We start from the raw sequence: 18,515 nt of genomic DNA on the forward strand, positions 1-18,515 counted from the left end.
ACTGAGTGTATGAGGTGGTTTGATCTATACTGTCATTACAGTTCTTAACGATATGTTTATCGTGGAAACTCATATCATGACAATGATAAAAATCTGGTTTAACATGCAGCCCTTCTAAGGGCAAACATATTAGAGTCACATTATAACCTTTATATTATTATAACGTCTATTTTATTGAAAATTCCAGTCTCTTGAATGGTGTTTCCAAACTTTTGGCCAGTTATGCATGTTCACAGGTCATTCATTACTTGTGATTGTAGATGCACCCCCTGGCGATGCCGCCTCCCTAGGTGTTGAGGTGATCAGAGCCAGTCAGGATTCAGGAGGCGGTGGTTTGGAGGAGAGCACAATCACAGGGGTTGACCAGGATGGATCTGAGGTCAATGAAATCAGCATTGGAGAAGTATGCAGCCAAACGTTCTCTTTAACCTAGCAGTTTTATGTATTTGCCTCTAAACAGTTTTCCTACACTATCAGCTCTTTCCTTTGAAAAGTTTGGTTTTCCACTGAGTCAATTTCAAAAGTCAATTCCACACAAGACTTTTTTTAGACTCTGTTCCAAAAATCAAGATATAAGCCCCGTACAGTAAGCTAACTGTATTTCTTCTGCTGCTCAGCCACACACAGCATTGTTTTGAGCAAAATAACTTTTTATAAAATCTGCACATATTAATGTTCTTCATTATATAATATCACCATATTCATCCTCCTTAAATAGCATTCTTGTGTTCTTGGTGCAGCCTTGGTTTTTTCACCGTTCTTGCTGCTGCTGTCCATTTTTACATGATTCACAGATTAATATGAATTCACATATGATATGACTGCTACATAGGCTGTGCAAAAAACATATGAACCCTGTAGAGCACTGCCTGTTGTGTCAGCTCAGTTGAGTCAGTACGAGATTCACTCTGTCAGACTCAAGTTGATGCACTAACCAAGTCTAGTGTCAGCTTCTTATTCGAGTTTCCATTCTACCTTAAACTGTGCAGCAGTTACTCGCTACCTTTCATGCAGGTATCGGAATGTAAGTGCTACATGAGAAGTAGTGTAAGAAGAAGCAGGAAATGAGAATAAGGTACCAGCTTCAGCTTCATCTGAGCTCTATGGTTCATGTATCTTTTGGTCATTGGATTTTCGTTGGAAATCCAGTATTCAAAAACTGGAAAATGGGTCCGTTGTCATTTTTGGTTCTGTGGAAAAACCAAGAAATAGCTGCTTTACAATTTCACAAAGTAATCGCTGCTTCTGTAACACTTTTGTTTTTCTTGTGTGTATATAAGCAAATTGACTGCAAGCTACTTTTTGTTACAAATTGTACATATATCTTCATTTTCCACTTTGCACAAAGTAGTGGTTGGGATAGTGTAGTGGTTAACACCTCTGCCTTCTACACTGTAGACTGGGGTTCAATCCCCACCTGGGCAAACACCCTACACTATACCAATAAGAGTCCTTGGGCAAGACTCCTAACACCGTCTTGGCCTACCTATGTAAAAATAATCAAATTGTAAGTCGCTCTGGATAAGAGTGTCAGCCAAATGCTATAAATGTAAATGTAAAAAACACCCAGTGTGTTGATGTGTGTTGAGCCTGGGATCAGAGAATTGATGCGACTCCCAGCCCTAGCAGGGTGCGTTCGTGGAACACTATCTGAAAAGATATATAAGATATAAAAAAAGAACGCTTTGGTTACTTCAGACCTTTCTGGAATATTAACTAACAATGACCAGTTTGAACCCCACTTTCAGGGGAGCATATCTGTTTCTACACTCATTGTCCATTTTAGTCAGATCCGATTAACATTTACTTTTAAAAACATGGTTCCTCAAAGGTTCTTTAGTAAGGAAACTGGTGAATAACCAGTATGGAGGTGCACTTTGTATTTCTACAAATACAGACTGATTTGTTGTTGCATAGTTTGTGTCAACTTCTAGTCCTTCATCAGGGGTCACAGGACGCTGCCCACAGGACGCTGTTGGCTGGATATTTTTGGTTGGTGGACTATTCTCAGTCCAGCAGTGGCACTGAGGTGTTTAAAAACTCCAGCAGCACTGCTGTGTCTGATCCACTCAGACCAGCGCAACACACACTGACACACCACCACCACATCAGTGTTACTGCAATGCTGAGAATGATCCACCACTGAAACAATGCCTGCTCTGTGGTGGTCCTGAGGGGGTCCTGACCAGAAAAGCAGGGTAAAAGGCGGCTAACAAAGTATGCAGAGAAACAGGAGCTGTTAAATTGATAAACAGTGTAAATACAACGATGTGTACATAATGTGCCCGGTTGGTGTGTATCTTCTGTTTTGTTTGGGAACTCTTTAAGACCGGACAGCTTAAAAAAAGTTTTTTATATATTCTCTACATATTTAAAGCAATGTTCTTCATATGGCTTCCATTATGCAGCCATAGTGTATAATCCCCACTGAGCATTGATTTCATAGATGATGCAGAGAGGAAACCACCCTTGACCAATTACAGAAAATTGCCACTGTAAGTTATTTGGTCAAATCTATTATTTGACTGATCTGGAAATAAAGCAAAAGAGGAGAATTCAGGGTGGCGTCCAGTTGCATGTCTTGACAAGATGAAAGATGAAATTGACAAAAAGAATGGGGGAAGTTTAGTTGTGTTCCGGTTTATTGTATTTTTGATTGGTCTACGGCTATTACTGTAGTGAATCCTCTGAACTACAGAGTTTGAGGAAGAGAAATGTCATTTACTCTTCTTCCTTTTTTTTGGAGATTCATGCACTGTTCATTAAATTCACTGGCCAAAGTATGTGGACACTTGACCATCACACCAATGTGAGCTTATACATTCCATCCCAGAACTATGGGCATTAATATAGAGTTGCTCTCACCCCCTCTTTGCTGCTAAAACAGCATCCACTCTTCAGGGAAGGCAATCCATGACTTTTTGTAGTGTGTCTGTGGAACTTTTCCATTCAGTTAATGAGCAGTTGAGGTCCGGCAGCAGTGTTGGACATGAAAGGCTCACAATCATTGTTCACGAATGATGAAAAATATGCAAGCTGGGACCGGGAGTTTCAACAATAAACATTTCTACAAGCCGCAGTGCATTTTATATGAATGCATTGTGCTCTACTGGAGAACTGTTACCACTTATCCACACAATCACTTAAAAGTTTCTTTCATATGTTGTTTATATAATAGTCATACAGATACTTTAAGCTATGTTACCAAGTTACCCAGGGACTTTGTACTTTCCTCCTACCCTATCAGGTGCATGAGGGCGAGGTGGGCCCATTCGCTACCGTCAAACTGCCCATTGTTTTCACGCCGACCATTCCAGGGGAAACCAAGCTAGATATCCAGATCACCTTCTCACAATCAGACTGTGAAATGGTAAGGAGCATTGGAAAAACAGAACTTGGTGTTGTTTACCAGGCAGTGACAACACCCATGTTTCTGTGAACAGATTGTGGTGTCAGCCCGTGGTGTAGCAGAGAGTGTTCCTGTGTGGGTGACCAAGCCGAGCATGGACCTGAGAATCTGCATGTATGATCGTCTTTATCAGGACAGCATTGAAGTTCAAAGCAGGTGAGGTCAGCCACAGATATTTTGGATCCTTAAAGCTATAGTTTACAATCTATAGGACCCCTACACTGTATATCTTAACTTAAAAAGTGCCCTAAAATTAAAAAAAAAAATGCATCTCTTGATACCATGTAATTGGCACTGATCGCACTGTAACCATATTGGTGGAAATGATGTAGGGCTTGTGCTTTTGAAGAAAAAATATCCATGAATAAGCTACCTGGACAAAAAATTTGTCATCGTACATGTTTAAGGTGGTAGTAACTTCAGGCTCCTGCAGATATCTATGCACGAGGGTGATCGGGCTATAAAATTGGGGCAATCATGGGCTGGAGGTTAGGGAAACAGCCTCGTGACACGTGATTGAGGTGTCCTTGAGCAAGACACCTAACCCCCAACTGCTCCCCGGGCACTGCGGATTGGGCTGCCCACCGCTCCGGGCAAGTGTGCTCACTGCCCCCTAGTGTGTGTGTGCTCACTAGAGTGTATGTGGTGTTTTACTTCACGGATGGGTTAAATGCAGAGGTGGAGTTTCCCTGTTGTGGGACTAATAAGGATCACTTAATCTTAATCTTAAAAACCTGTGGGGTGAGTGACATTCATAGATTGAGAAGAGGTGGTACAGTGCAGTAAGTGTCTCATTTGCTGTGTGCAAAATGGGTCACAAGGTGGATGTTAATTATTGGCAGGAAGGAGTGATTGCATTTGGCCATGCCAAAGGCCATACTAAGGAAATAGCAAAAATCCCAGTCTATAGGAAATTCTGAATTGTGGCTGAAAGACGAAGTTGATGGACAGGGACCGCCAGCATGTTTCGTGGCTCCCAGGCAAGAATCACAAAAAAACTGGGCCTAAAAAGTGTAATATAGATTGTTTTTATTACATTGACTGACACAGATTTTACCTACATATTCAGTAAATAATTGAGTTAATTTATAATTTTACAGTTGTGATTGTGAGTGTGTGTTAGTGTGTGATTGTGTGTGTGTGTGTGTGTGTGTGTGTGTGTGTGTGTGTGTGTGTGTGTGTATGTGAGTTCACATATTGCTGGATTTGGTGCTGTAGCCATCTGGAACTCAATCAGATCACACACACACAATCACACACACACACACACACACACACACACACACACACACACAGATCCACATAAAAGGATGTCCACGATATTTGTTTACTTGCAGTGTCACGCAACCGTCTTGATCTTGTGACAAAATGGAAAAACCCTCAATGTGTGCCTTCCAAATACTTTAAAAGGCACCGCATGATTAAAGTGTTTAAATTAAGGCGAGGGACAGAACTCTGAGAGGAAGGGCTGACACATACTGTAGCTCTGCTGTCTAAAAAACGCTCAAAATAAGCCCTTCATCCTGTCACCCCTGCCTGCTTTAACAGGCCTCTTCTTTCGGCTTCTCCCCTGCTCTTTCTTTCTCTCTCTCTTTCTGTCTCTCTCTAACTCTGTTTCTCTCTCTCTCTCTCTCTCTCTCTCTCTCTCTCTCTCTCTCTCTCTTGGCACATTTTAGGTTATTATTATTATTATTATTTATGTTTTGTATGTGTTTTTTTTTTATGTGTTTTTTTTCTCAATATCTTAAACTCAGCAAATTTAGTTTAATATTTATATTCATTTGCTGTAGAGGAGGTGTTGACATATTTTTGCTTAGAAAATCAGCAAAGCATGCCTTAACAAAACTTTTGCTGTAAGACTGTACGCTGTATGCCCCCCCCCCCCCCCCCGAAACCCCCCCCCCCCTCCATAAACAAAACCCTCCTTGTCAGGGTGATAAATGTCCTGTGTTTAGTGTATTCACACCACAGGCGCGTGTGGCTGAAGCAGTCCTCTGCCCCCTTTTCCTTTCCCTGTGAGCTGCTTTTGAATTTGGGCTGCAGAATTCTTAATATAGAGATATTAAAAAAGCCTCTGAAAATCCTCCAAGTCTTCCTCCCAGAGCTGCGGCTACGCTAAGTGGGTTGACAGCAGCAGCTTTATACGCAGTATTATGTCAGCATCGAGGTGGAATACAGAAGTAATGGAAGAATAATTCGGACAGACTTTCGGGAGTGTGTGAAAGAGCTAAAGGGCACGAACACGCATACACACAGTAACTGTGAGGACACACACTACGTCCGCCATCTGGACCTGCCAGGCACTGATAGTGACACTGCTGCCAGAAGCAAGGCGCGCTCAGCCACTAATGAGTATTAGCGTGTCAGGAGTAGAGGCCTGAGGGTGGCCATTTCTTCGCTTCCAAAAACTAAGAGTTATGTAGAGCCCTTATTTGCTAGATTTGAAAGCCTTGGCAACATGTTTTGTCCAGCATCAGCTTGAGGAGTCGGTGAGTGCAAGCTAGAAGTAGAGCAACTTTAATCTTTCTTTTTTTTACCTGATTTTAGCAGCTATTGATTTTAAAGAACCTAAAATATCTGCTAACTGCAAATACTGGCCAGAATAACCTGGGCTGGTCAGAGGCCAGATTTACACCCTATATAGAATATTTGATCTCACATTAAATACAAACTAACCTGGCAGTGTTTTTTACTGTTTGAAACCATCAAGGCTAAGTGGAAAAATACTGACTTTTCTTTCTGTAAAAGACTGCCTGCAAATTTACACATGAAAGATTTAAAGCAATCAAAAGGAGAAGTTATCCCATACTAAGTTACTTTATGTATTTGTCTAATGATAGAACTTTTATTCGTCTTAAAAACAAATGTTTTGCCATTTTGGGCTTGGCCCATTTTTTTAAGGTGGTCTATTGTGCATAACATGGACATAACCATGCCATAAACGTGTCATTGAGGACAGTGTCATATGTCATAAGGCAAAGATGAAGGCAAGACCTGTAAATGTTTTTCACCTCCCACGTGACAAGTTGCAGTCTGAAGTCTGTTAGTCTAGTTTCTTCACTGTAAAAAAAAAGTTTGCTCAACTTAAAATGACATAGTAGCTGATTACATGGCTTTTCTTGAGTTGACTCAACTTGAGGACACCAGTGTTCACCCAGCTCAAACTGGGTGTCAAAAGTTCTCCCTGGAAGTGTTTCTAGGTCTGCGTCTCAGTTAGATAAACAAAACTGAATTTGTGTTTTTTTTTACTCAATTTCCAAAAATTTCAAAAATAGCTGGCACTCCTTCTATTACACAGGCCCATCTGGCATTTTCCTCTTGGGCTTCCAGATATGGACAGCTATGGTATTGCTGGGATTCAGACTCACAAACTCTTGATGTTGGGATGAATTATTAGACAGTTGCACCACATGGGACTATACGATGCTTTAAATAATAAGGAATACTTTCTCCAGTGTATTAAACATTTGTAGACACAAAATCTGAGTCAATTCATGGATCTAAGCCATCGCTCCAACAGGAGGTTGTGAGCTGGAACTCCAGCGATGCCATAGCCATCCATAAGTGTGTACACAAGTGGAAAATTGTCTAGCAAGATTGTGTGATACAGAGAATCCTGGCTAGTGGGAAAGTTTTATTTTTACTAAAATGCAGAACAAAAAAAAGACGTGTGAGCTGTGTGAACTCTTGTGTCCGCAAGTTGAGTCTGACCTCTCATTTTTAAGTGTTGTTGAAGGATCAGACATCAGAATGTAATGAATTAAAGGGGGAAAAGAGAGTGGAAGGGACAACTAGCTATTATCCATTAGCCTAGCATGGAGACCATGTCGCTCTGCCATCCGCCATCAGCGCTGCCTAAGGAACCCCTCGCTCGGCAGCTGCTTCAGGAGACCCTGCGGTCTCTCTCCCTAGTCCTCAAGGGGCTCCACAGCTTCTCAGCTAATACTGATGGTGTCAGTGGCTTGTAATATTTACCAAATTTCATCAGCGGCTGACGCTTGCATGTATGATACAAATGACTTAAGAAATATGGACATGAAGTTATGTTTAGAAGGAATTAAAGCAAAACTAAAGTCAATTTCTGGCCCAATGTGAACTTTTCATTTTCTCTGTTGTGGAGCTCCCTCCCAGGCCTGCCGTGGCTAGATGTTCTAGATGATTGAAGACAACTTCTTTTCTTTTTTGATGTTTGTGACTGACTTGTTGCAGCTTGCTGTTCTTTCTTTTGTCAGCAACCAAAGCTGTGCTTGTCAGCAACTGCCATAGTATTATAAATTGCTAGACTGGGGAGCAGCTTTGAGTCTCTGTGGTTTCATATAATTGGCCACAAGTCTTAACATCACTGCAGCCAAGTAATGGTTTTTCACTGGAGAGATAAAAAATATAGATGCTATAGCTGTGCTCTGTACTCTACGGCTATAACATGATAAATGATGATAAATGAAATGACATCAGTATTTTAATACCAGCAATGCATCGTCCTAGTTTGACCATTCTTTGTTCCTAGCCTTTAGTTTACATACAGCTTCAGTGTGTTCCATCTGTATGAACGAGAACTGACTGTATACAGGCTTCGTACAGTCATGAAAATCTTTGAAAAGTCATGTAATACAGAAATTTCAATTTCCAGGCCTGGAAAAGTATTGGAAAATATGTCCTATACTAAATGTTTGGCATTTAAATTTTGTTTTAGTTCTTGAGACAGTCATGGAATTACACTGTTTAACCCCTTACATGCCCATGGGCCACCAGTTGGCCCAAAATGTTCTCACACACTTCTATAACCTAAGCATAGCTCATCCTAAACGAGATTTTAAAGGATTAAAAGCGTATGAATCCGAGATATATGATATGCAAGGTATATGATATGTACTCTCCATGGATATCTGGTTTATATCATGAAAATAATGTTACTGAAATACTGAAAGTAATAAATACAATTTGATATGCCTTATTTTAGTTTCACTCATATAGCTATAACAAAACGTGCTGCTTCTCAGATCATTCAGGTCAAGATTGAGCAAACAAGACAAATGAGATGAATCAAATAAATAATGTGATTAGTTGTGATTATTTTTTTGGTTTTATTGTTTGACAGCGCTACTCTGTACTATACTAATATATATTGAAATGTCTTTATTGTTGATGATTCTGCCAAAAAACTTACCTCATAGTTTTTTCTTGCCCCAAATGTGGACCAACGTATTGGTCGTCTAAAGTTTGCTTCTTTAGTTTGGCACTTGGGCTACAAAAATCAGAGACATAAACTCCACCAATGAGCACCATACAAGCTATATAGCATCTAAATCACCAGACACCTGCCTCAAACCACGCTGATTTGTTAAGTAACTGCAGACTTGCTCTTGTGATTTCCAACACATGGTGATTTTGTCCATTTTTAAAGATTACAGCACATAATAAGATTTTTGGCTGAACCAGCGATTGAAGAATATGAACTAAACTGACTGTGGTAGTGCCTGAAAGTCTGTCGGAAATAGATCTGTGACTGAGGCAGAACGTTCCAAGAAGGTTTACCATTTATATCCATGGACTGCCACTGCCCTTGCCTGCAGCACAAGCCCATCTGTTGAGTGTTCAACTATGTGGGTCACTTTACCGGAGGCTGGGAAATGAGGTGGTGACAGCATACTGCAATGTCAGGGAATTTCTGGCTCCTCATTGCTGAAATATCCAGTCTTTTTCTCTTGAGGACTTGTAGAGGAGTCTGACTTGAAGGGCACTACGCAAGGACTTCATTACATATTCATGGTGTACGCATAACACCTTCATAAGCAGTTTGAATATCCGTACAGCTCTACAACAGACCTTCATGAGCCAGTGTGCACTGCATATTGACATTGCACTATAAAGCTACAAATTTAGTAAGTTGTATTCATGATATCTGGCAGTGCTGTCAGTACTGTAGGAGTATCTTAGCTGTCCTTATTTAGGCCCCCTCAATTAAAGCATCATCAAAACCCTTTTATGTAAGTTGAGAAATTACCACGCAGGCATTGGTAGTGAGTCATAGAGAGCCGTAAGCCCTTGGCTCGTTGCTTGCAGTTGTAGGTGTGCGTAGTCGGAATTCTGTGGAGAATTCCCGAGATGGAGCACCATTTATATCCCTCGATCTGGAAGCTCCTTGCCACAAGGCACAACCTGCCTCTGGATTCTTCATCAAAATTGGGTCACCTCAATAAATGGCAAGGATGGAGACTGTTATACAGTATGTGGAGCTATTAATGTCCTCGGCTATCAGGTGGCTCTTGTGTGCACTTGCTGAGTGTACTTTTCTTAGTGGATGTTCGGCTTGCCTGAAGCAATTGTGTATGGGCCATTCTACCTGAGTTCAAATAAATGAGATTCCCTACAGAAACATGGTGAACAGGTGTGTAAATGGACAGAGATGGCACTTGTACAGTGCAAGCAGGTCATCCAGTGCACTCTTGTTTTCATTCCTGTTCACATGCCTGTATAACAGTGCAGCTCATCTGGTATACAGGTTTTGCAGTGGAGAACAGGGAGGCAGATCTAGCAGGGAAAATGTGGGATCCAAACAGTTGATTGGGCTTATGACAAGATATAGATTCGGCTTTTGCTGTCACCCTTTCTCTGGTCTACTTTTTAATGAGTTTATTGAGTTAATTAGAAAATGGCAACGCTTCATTCATTATTTGTTTGTGTTTCAGAGCCAGTACGGCCCTCAAAGTGACATTTGAGGTGTGTAAAGAGCTGAAGAACCACATGAAGATCCTGCCTAAAACTGGCTTTATCCAGGCCAAGTCCAGCTTCCATGCCCAGCTCAAGTTCCTGCCCAGGTAATGACAATCACAAGAAAATGTTCATAAGAGAAGCATTTTGTTATAAGAAAACCTCGGAAACAGTTTCTATACAGGAAGGAAGGGCTGCATGCATCATGTACCTTTGTAATTATGTATTGTCTTGTTTTATTATTGTTTTGTTTTGGCCGTGCATGGTAGAAATGTACAGCAAATGTACTCAGCAGTTTATATCAAGTGATTTTGTTTAGAATTTTATTTTAAAGGAAATGAAAAGGAAAGGACAAGATATTCTCAAACATGGAATTCTATGAGACATTTTAAAATAGTTTTTACTCTTTTCTTCTCTTCCTAATTTTAGAAATGTCGTTCAAAATGAGTAATTAAAGTTGGCGACAGTGTGTGGCTGGTAAAGGTCCTTGCCAAAAAAAGAAAGAAAGTAAAAACAGTCATGTGTGGATTATGTGCAGTTTTAATCTTCGAGTCTGTTTTTTGCTGCTTGCTATAAATGGCATGTACCTAAAGCCCTATTGACGTTCTTCACTCGTGCCATGCAGAAATGTTCTGCTTTGTAGTCGTGAAGTGTCACTTCTGTCATACACCTGGGCTAATAATTTCTTTTATTTTTTGTTCAGTAAGCTAATGTTTTACGGGCCATGCTGATTGTGTTTCCTCCATTTTGGATCTTCAATGCTGCTATATGAAGCCTCAGACCTTTGTGTAGCAAAGTTTGATCTTTAGTTTGTGGCCGCTTAGCTTAAGCTGAGCCTACATGATTGTTTTACCCATTTTTAAGCCTGATTTGCCCCTTGCAGCAAATTTTACAACCAACAGTCAGAGAGTTAATGTCGGCAGTAAAAGTTTGCAAATATTGAAGTTTTTTTAAAAAGTTTTAAAATATACGGCGCCCGGGGAGCAGTTGGGGGTTAGGTGTCTTGCTCAAGGACACCTCAGTCATGGACTGTCGGTGCTGGGGATCGAACCGGCAACCTTCCGGTCACAGTTCCCTAACCTCCAGCCCAGGACTGCCCAATAGCACGACTGTGATTGTTCATGTCACCGGCAAAAGTTTGTGAAAACTGACCGGAGGGCAAATAAAATGAGGTTGCATTTTTGCTGTCGGTAAAATCATACGTAAAGGCCTTAAGTGTGGGAATACTGCTGTCTTGCCATGGTTTGCAAAGGGAATCAATAACTGAACATTTTTTTTTCTGAACTTTACTATCACTAGGGGCTGTTACCATGGTAACTCAATTAACCATCACCAGGCACAGGCCACCTGAGCGTATATGGGCGTGGTCCCGTTGTCTTTTTTCACTCGGCTTGTTGCGTACATCATGGAGGCATATTGATCACTGAGGAGCTTTGAGGTCCAGCAGCACGGCTTCACACGACTGAAGTTAATGACACATTTGATCAGGGTCGGCGGGGCTGATCCAGGGGGAAGTGAAACCTCAGTAATCTGCTTTACTGAATCAGAGGGCTTTAAAACGAGGATTAGAACGGCATTACTGTCGCCCGCCCTCTCTCTCTCTCTCTCTCTCTCTCTCTCTCTTTCTCTTTCTCTCTGTCTCTCTCTCTCTTTCTCTCTCATCTTTCCCTCCTCACTCCTCTTCACTCACTCCTCTGCACCCATGCTCAAAGCTCACCACCCAGATTTGCTTCCACTCACTTGATTGCTTATGTAACCTACTGTAGTTTTTGCATCTTCATTGAGACCCTTTTTCCATCTTTTTTAATCTTTATTTCATTTTTTATTTTTCATCAGCATTAGCAACATAAATAATGTAAATGTTAGCGTGGATGTTCTTGGGGTACATTATATGCTTTGTACATGGCTGTGTTGTCTTGTTTGGAGTTTCTATAGCAGTGGAGTGGATGAATAATTCGTGCCCTCCCAGCAGCTCACGCGCTCAGCAAGGATCATCATCAGATTCGATTTTTTTTTTCTTTTCTCTTCGTGTCTCTCACCATTTTCCTGTATCCTGTCAGGAAGGGGAGTTAGAATGTGGAGCTGATTTCATGCTGCTTTCGTTCTCTTTCACACAAACATTCATTTGTCAGTACATGGGCTCATACACATGTTAAGGCACAATTACTGCATTTGGTGAATTTAACATAAGTGCAGGAAAAAAAGGACATTTTATTTTTTTTTTTACCAAAAATTAAACTAAATAGATGTTGTGCACTGAAATTTTAAAAACAGTACACATATATATATATATATGTGTGGGGGGGGGGGGGGGGGGGGGGGCAAAAGCTCTATCTCTTTAAATAGCAATGAATATTTCATGATGAATAGACTACGGAAAAGACCCAAAATGACTCGACTTACATTAAAAGTAAAGTAGGCTTTTTTCTTCTCCTGTAGTTTCTCCTGTAAACATTTTGGAGATACGAGGTATATTGAGATGTATGTAACAAAATATTACACAGAGGCCTCAGCAACTAAATATAATCTGTATTTAGTGCGTCCACTCTTGTGCCTTTGTTATAGTTATCATATCATTCTTTTCAAAGAAATCTGCAGGGTCATGTTTCACACTCAAAAGTTCAAAAGTTGGTTGCATTTTCTGTTTCTCATGATCCGAGTAATCCCAAACACATTTGGTGATGTTGAGGTCTCAGTTTATTGTTCTATTTCAGTCCCTGCTACATTAACACACATTACAATTATGAAAGTTAAGTTTTATAAAGTTACCATTTCGGTTATTGCAGCAACGATATTTAAATTTTATGCGCTGAAACCTAAGCTTAGTCTAAAGTCTCAAGTTAACTGTAGTAAATTGTGAATTTCCCCGCTGTGGGACTAATAAAGGATTATCTTATCTTATCTTATCTTATCTTATCTTATCTTATCTTATCTTATCTTAACTTATCTTAAAGAAAATACTAAGGCAAAAAATCATTTTACTCTTTCAGTTTTAGCAGTAAGTCATGCAAAACTAAACAAAAAAAATCAGGATATAAGATTGCTAAGATTGCAAAGATCTTGGGAGGGGGGGGGCAGCAACCATGGGTGGGATGTATGTGTAAGCTGGCAGACAGGGAGATTAAAGTCATAGGTGGAACTGTTAGAGAGAGACTCTGTACGGTGTGACTGTGGCCCACAACAACTGGAGAATAAAACACCACAACTTGTGCAAAAACTGAATGAATGCTACAATAATAATAGCAAAAATAATAATAATAATAATAGAAATTATAATAGTAACGCCATTCAAATGAATAATAATGGAAAGATGTAAGCTAAGAAAGACAAATTAGAATAGAAAACATATGTAACAAAAAGTTTGAAAGTTTAAAAACCAGGGTTTGAAAATGTGCAGAACTGATACATTTTCTTTTTATGTCCACTCTTTTTATGTCTCTCTCCCTCTCTCCAAATGAGATTAAACCCTTCCAAGAGTCTTCAGTAGTTTCAGTGGAGGAGAAGCACTTCAAATGAGCTTCTATGTCCTCTGATGACTCTGAGGCTGCAGGCTGAGAATATCGTACACTCTCAGTAGTCAAACATATTGGACCGTGTGGACAGTCTCACTGCTAGTCAACTTTCTGTCACGTCAGCTGTTATTTCAGCTTTATCTGCAAACAGAGTAGATGGGACAGAAAGGACCTACTGACATAACCTATTACATAATACAGTCAGCTACTATTATGTGGCTTCAGAGCCTGTTTACTGTTTACAGAGTTCAGTGTTCAGGTAACTGGATTACGCTTGGATGGTAGATTTGTTGAAGATTTGGAAATAGAGGAATTATAGTATTTATTTGGGTAGTAGTACGTGATGCTTTTGCATCAGAAGCCAAAACCGAGTGGCAAGCGAATTTGTTCCGACAGATGGGCCGTGTGACGTCCCGCAAGGCTTTTCCACAGCGCCATGCCAAGCTAATTCAGGAGTGACTCTCCCACCGAGACTCTATTAACCGAGAACAAGTGATTCCTTAAATAAATCATCTCTAGTGCGGGATTGATAACACCAGCCTGAGAGAGCTCAGATGGTAGTAAATAGCACACACCCTTTTAGGGGCCAGTCTTTGGCTACAGTTGCTTAAATATATAACTGTAGTAATATATCGCCTTTCAGCTAAGGATGGTTTTACATTTGTTTTAAAATAACAACTATCATTTTCGGTTGAATTTCATGAGGTATGAGAAATGGCTTTTGACCGTGACTGGGACACAGACTGGAAAAACACATTTGTAACTTAAAAAAAAAAAAATCACTACAAATTGACAACTTTATTAATCCAGAGAATGTATTGCACTTTTAAAGAGACAGTCTAGCCAAAAATGAAATGTGTACAATTCATCTTTACCCCAAATATAGTCGATCAGACAAGCCATGCCTGTTGTCTAAAACCTGTTTCAGTATTTTTATACAGTAATTAAGAAGCTGCAGAAGCTGCCCTTAAGGGAGAGATGAAAAAAATGTGAAGTCTGATGTTTGTTAGGACATGGTTGGTCCTATTCACCAATAACTTCCTATGTTTTTTGAGTTTGTTCTTGAGAAAGATCCTAAGAAAAAGTCTATGCCAGATTCATGACACCACAAAGTTGTTCTCACCTTTGTGCTCTTGCATGTATTCCTAGCTAAGAACAAATCCCAAATTTAAAAAAATTGGTGATTGTCAGATTCTCTGTGAAAACTGCATAAGTGACTTTTAAGAAGAAATTTCTTCTTAAGAATGTTAGGCGAATGAGGCCCAGTGTCTTTTTGGGTAAGCATGTTGTGAATAAATCATCACACGGTTACTCAAAAGACAATATTTAGCTAAGTAGCATCTTTTATACATAAGCAGTTACATATCCCCTATTTTTAAAAAAACTTTAAATTGGAATGACTTTGAATAACTTCTAACTTACTGCACCGTCCTGCTTTTTAACTTTGGTGGCAGCTCTGCTCTCCGCATGTTGTGAGTTTAAATACTATCAATGGCAGTTTCTTATGATGCCTTCGAGTGCAGGTTGGGTGGCATTTTACCCATCTTACGAGTTCATGTGGTTTACCTCGGAGGTAATAAAAACATGCAGGATGTCAAACGGTAGTTGTAGCGTCCACTGGCTTTGACCTGTAGAGTACATGCAGGACAGGTAGGTACATGTTTAAAGTTGACGTTACCGTTTAATATGTTTATACTGTGTTATTTGATTAAGCTGATGGTCGCTTCTTTCCTCCACCATGGTGAAAATAATGTTGATGTCACAGCTCGGCCATCGGAGATTTCGATGTACCCAACTTTATCGTTTATCTTGTCTTTGTGTGGTGCCGCCAGGTGAGAAACTCTTTTGTCTGATAAAACCCAGACCTCCTGAAAGCAGGGTTAGCCCTGTTCATTTTGTGGGCTGAGGCACTTTCCTTGTTTTGCTTACTATTTAGGCGCATAAAAAAACCCGGCGTGAAAAGCTGTTCAGTGCACCTCGTTGTTCGGCCGTCAAAAAGCGCAGCTGAATTTAGCTAGATATAAAACAGGTTGTAGCAGTGCATCAGAAGCTGGGGAAATAAAATGTCAGTTTTGGTCAAGTTATGGTTTTAAATGAGCTTATATGTATTTTGGGAGCACCATTAGTAGCCTTCAAAGCTTTAAATTTTTCATTTTGAAATGTATGAATTTAGTACGTTTTATCCTTTTCCTTACCTGGAAGATGTTTATTTGTCTTCACCATCTAGCAAACTTCTTTAAACTTCTTCTTTAATGTTTTAATCCAATGTTGTTGTTCAGAACAGAATGCGTTGCTTGCATTTGGAAGTATTGATGAGGGAAATATGGAGGCTGAACTGTGATCAGCTCCAGTTCCCGCAGGATTACAGTAAGAGGCCTTTACTGGGTTTAGATCATACTGTGTTCTGTATCAAAGGCTTCATGCCAAGTTTTAGACGTTGGCACTAAAGCTAAAAACAAAACATATTTTAATGTGTATGTTCTTTTTCCACTGCGAAACTGTTAAGCCAAATGCTGCTCGTTATACTACAGTAGGTCATTTAGCAGAAGTCCTTACATATTTTAAAAGGGAATTCACAGCATTTAAACTCAGCAGTTTAATGACCTGCAAAAATCTTCAGGAATAAATAGATGTGGGAAAAGTCTCCCACACCAAAGTTGGCCAATTATTTTGATTCTGCTGTGTCGGCGGAGGGAGAAACAGCAATTTGCTTTTACGCCTGTAATTGAGAATGCTTCAAGAATGCACAAAGAATAAAACACATTAGAATACAGAAATGCTAAAGGGAGCTATTTTTGTCGCTTAATGTGATGGTTTGGCCAAAAATCTAATTTACACCATTTTTCCTTTCCCTTAATATAGTTACTTAACCCAGATATGTTTGTTGTTTAGAGGCTTTATGCTGGAGTTATGAGGCTAATGCAGCCTAACCTTAACAATTACCACTGTGTTAACTGTATGCCTCAACCATTGCATACTTCCTCCAACTATATCGATTTAGTTACCTACACTGACACTCTGAAATGCTGTTAATGAAAAAGGAAAGACGTGCAGACCAAATCCAAGCTTTGTGCTAGTTTTAGCTCCTTTTTTTATTAAGTATTCAGATATACTTAGATATTTACAAGGATTGTGTTACAAACTGTTTAATTAATAATGAATTGCATTAATTGAGATCAGGAGCAGTTTGGAGATAAAGCCAGAGAGGCCAGGTTGAGATGGTTTGGACATGTGTTGAGGAGGAATAGTGGATATGTTGGGCAAAGAATGTTGGAGATGGAGCTGCCGGGTAGAAGGAGAAGAGGTGGACCTCAGAGAAGGTTTATGGATGTAGTGAAGGTGGACATGGAGATGGTTGGTGTGAAAGTAGAGGAGGCAGTGGATAGGGAAAGATGGAGGCAGATGATCCGCTGTGAAGACACCTAAAGGGAGCAGCCGAAAGAAGAAGAAGAATGAGCTAAATATATCGTTGTCAGAAGAAAACCTTGTATCTCCATTTTTGACAATTTGAAAATACCTGTTGTCCTTCACATTGTGTGTAAAGTTCATGATGAATGGACCAAAAGAAATAACCAAAAATGACTTGGGGAAAAAATTTGGTTCCATTGACTTACATTAAAAGTAGAGTAGATTTTTTCCTTCTCCTGTAAAATTACCATTTTGGAGATACGAGGTTTTCTCCCAACAACAGCGATATGCAACATTATAGGCGGGGCCTTATTTTAGCCTTTTTAGAGGAGGAAGTGGGACAGTGTCTCTGTCCCTCTGTCCCCTATCTGCTATTAAGTAATTGTTGTGTTTAATGACAAATGGTCTAATTTTATGTGTGTACAGCTGTTCACAGCTGTGTTTGTGAGTCATGTACAGGCCAGCGTTAAATATGCGAAAAAAGTGTAAACAGAATGCAAAATAGAAATAAAGGGCCAGACATGGTCTTATTTTAGCTGATACTGATTCAAATATGCCTGAATCTGCCTGATTATGATCCGCTGGATAGGACTGGGAAATTATTAATGCTGTTTGCGGTATAAGCTTCCTTTACTTGTTAGCTTCCTTGTCCAAAACTAAAGAGGCGAACTTCACACACTGAACATGTCTTTGCTGATCAGCTACACCTGGTGTAAGTAGCAAATTGTGTGAATTAGATTTTTCACCACACTATTGCTCTCTCCTACCCGTATCGCGTCACCTATAACATTAAAACTCCTCATGTCAGCAGAGCTGCTGCTGTGTGTACATCGTATGCTCTCAGGCACTGACCAAGCCTGACCATTGCTCACTAAAGCGTTTCCCACTGCCATCCACTCAGGCCTGTATTTGTGTTTGACCTCTCGCAGGGTGGCACTGCATCTGTACTCTAGATGATTTTAATTCAGGGGTATTACTGAGCTCAGCTTATTGCATTACGTAACGTCACTGTACGCCTCTGTCTGAATCCCGCTGTACTGCACCCTACACCCGCAATCACCATGGTTACCACACTCTCATCTACTAGTGCCCATGAACAGCACACAAATGCAACTCTATCTCTCTGTCTCTCGCTCTCTTTCTGTCTCTGTCTGTTTATCTGTCTATCTATCCATCTCCCCTCTCCCTCTTCCACCCCCATCACCCTCTCTTCCTCTCTGACCCTATCTGTCTGTCTCTCTCTCTCTCTCTCTCTCTCACTGCATTAAGTCCTGCTATAGACCATCAGATCCACTTTAGTGTATTAGTGGAAGGGCACTTTAACGCTGGAGCGTGCTTGATGCTTGAGTGTTTTGCTCTCAGAGTAGTGATAAAAGCAGAAATCCTCTGCCACGCAGGCGTGGGCAAATGGCAATATTTCAGCTATTTGATTGAATGTGCTGCTGCGAAAGGTAATTTTTGAAATATGGCCTTGA

At 40.2% G+C, this 18,515-nt stretch overlaps 1 protein-coding gene across 4 annotated transcripts in view; it reads left to right on the plus strand.

Annotated features, from left to right (window-relative positions):
* Positions 1-18,515, plus strand: part of cfap74 (cilia and flagella associated protein 74) — a 115,585-nt gene that overhangs the window by 59,969 nt on the left and 37,101 nt on the right. For all 4 annotated transcript variants that reach the window (XR_005129898.1, XM_037535979.1, XM_037535980.1 and 1 more), the window contains exons 19-22: positions 261-403; positions 3,248-3,370; positions 3,444-3,565; positions 10,099-10,227. Coding sequence is in view for 3 of the 4 variants with exons in the window: in XM_037535979.1 (XP_037391876.1) it covers positions 261-403; positions 3,248-3,370; positions 3,444-3,565; positions 10,099-10,227 (517 nt within the window). In the remaining variant the exon portion in view is untranslated. The remainder of the gene's footprint in view (positions 1-260; positions 404-3,247; positions 3,371-3,443; positions 3,566-10,098; positions 10,228-18,515) is intronic.

The sequence above is a fragment of the Pygocentrus nattereri genome, chromosome 29, assembly GCF_015220715.1.
Source record: "Pygocentrus nattereri isolate fPygNat1 chromosome 29, fPygNat1.pri, whole genome shotgun sequence".
NCBI lineage: Eukaryota > Metazoa > Chordata > Actinopteri > Characiformes > Serrasalmidae > Pygocentrus > Pygocentrus nattereri.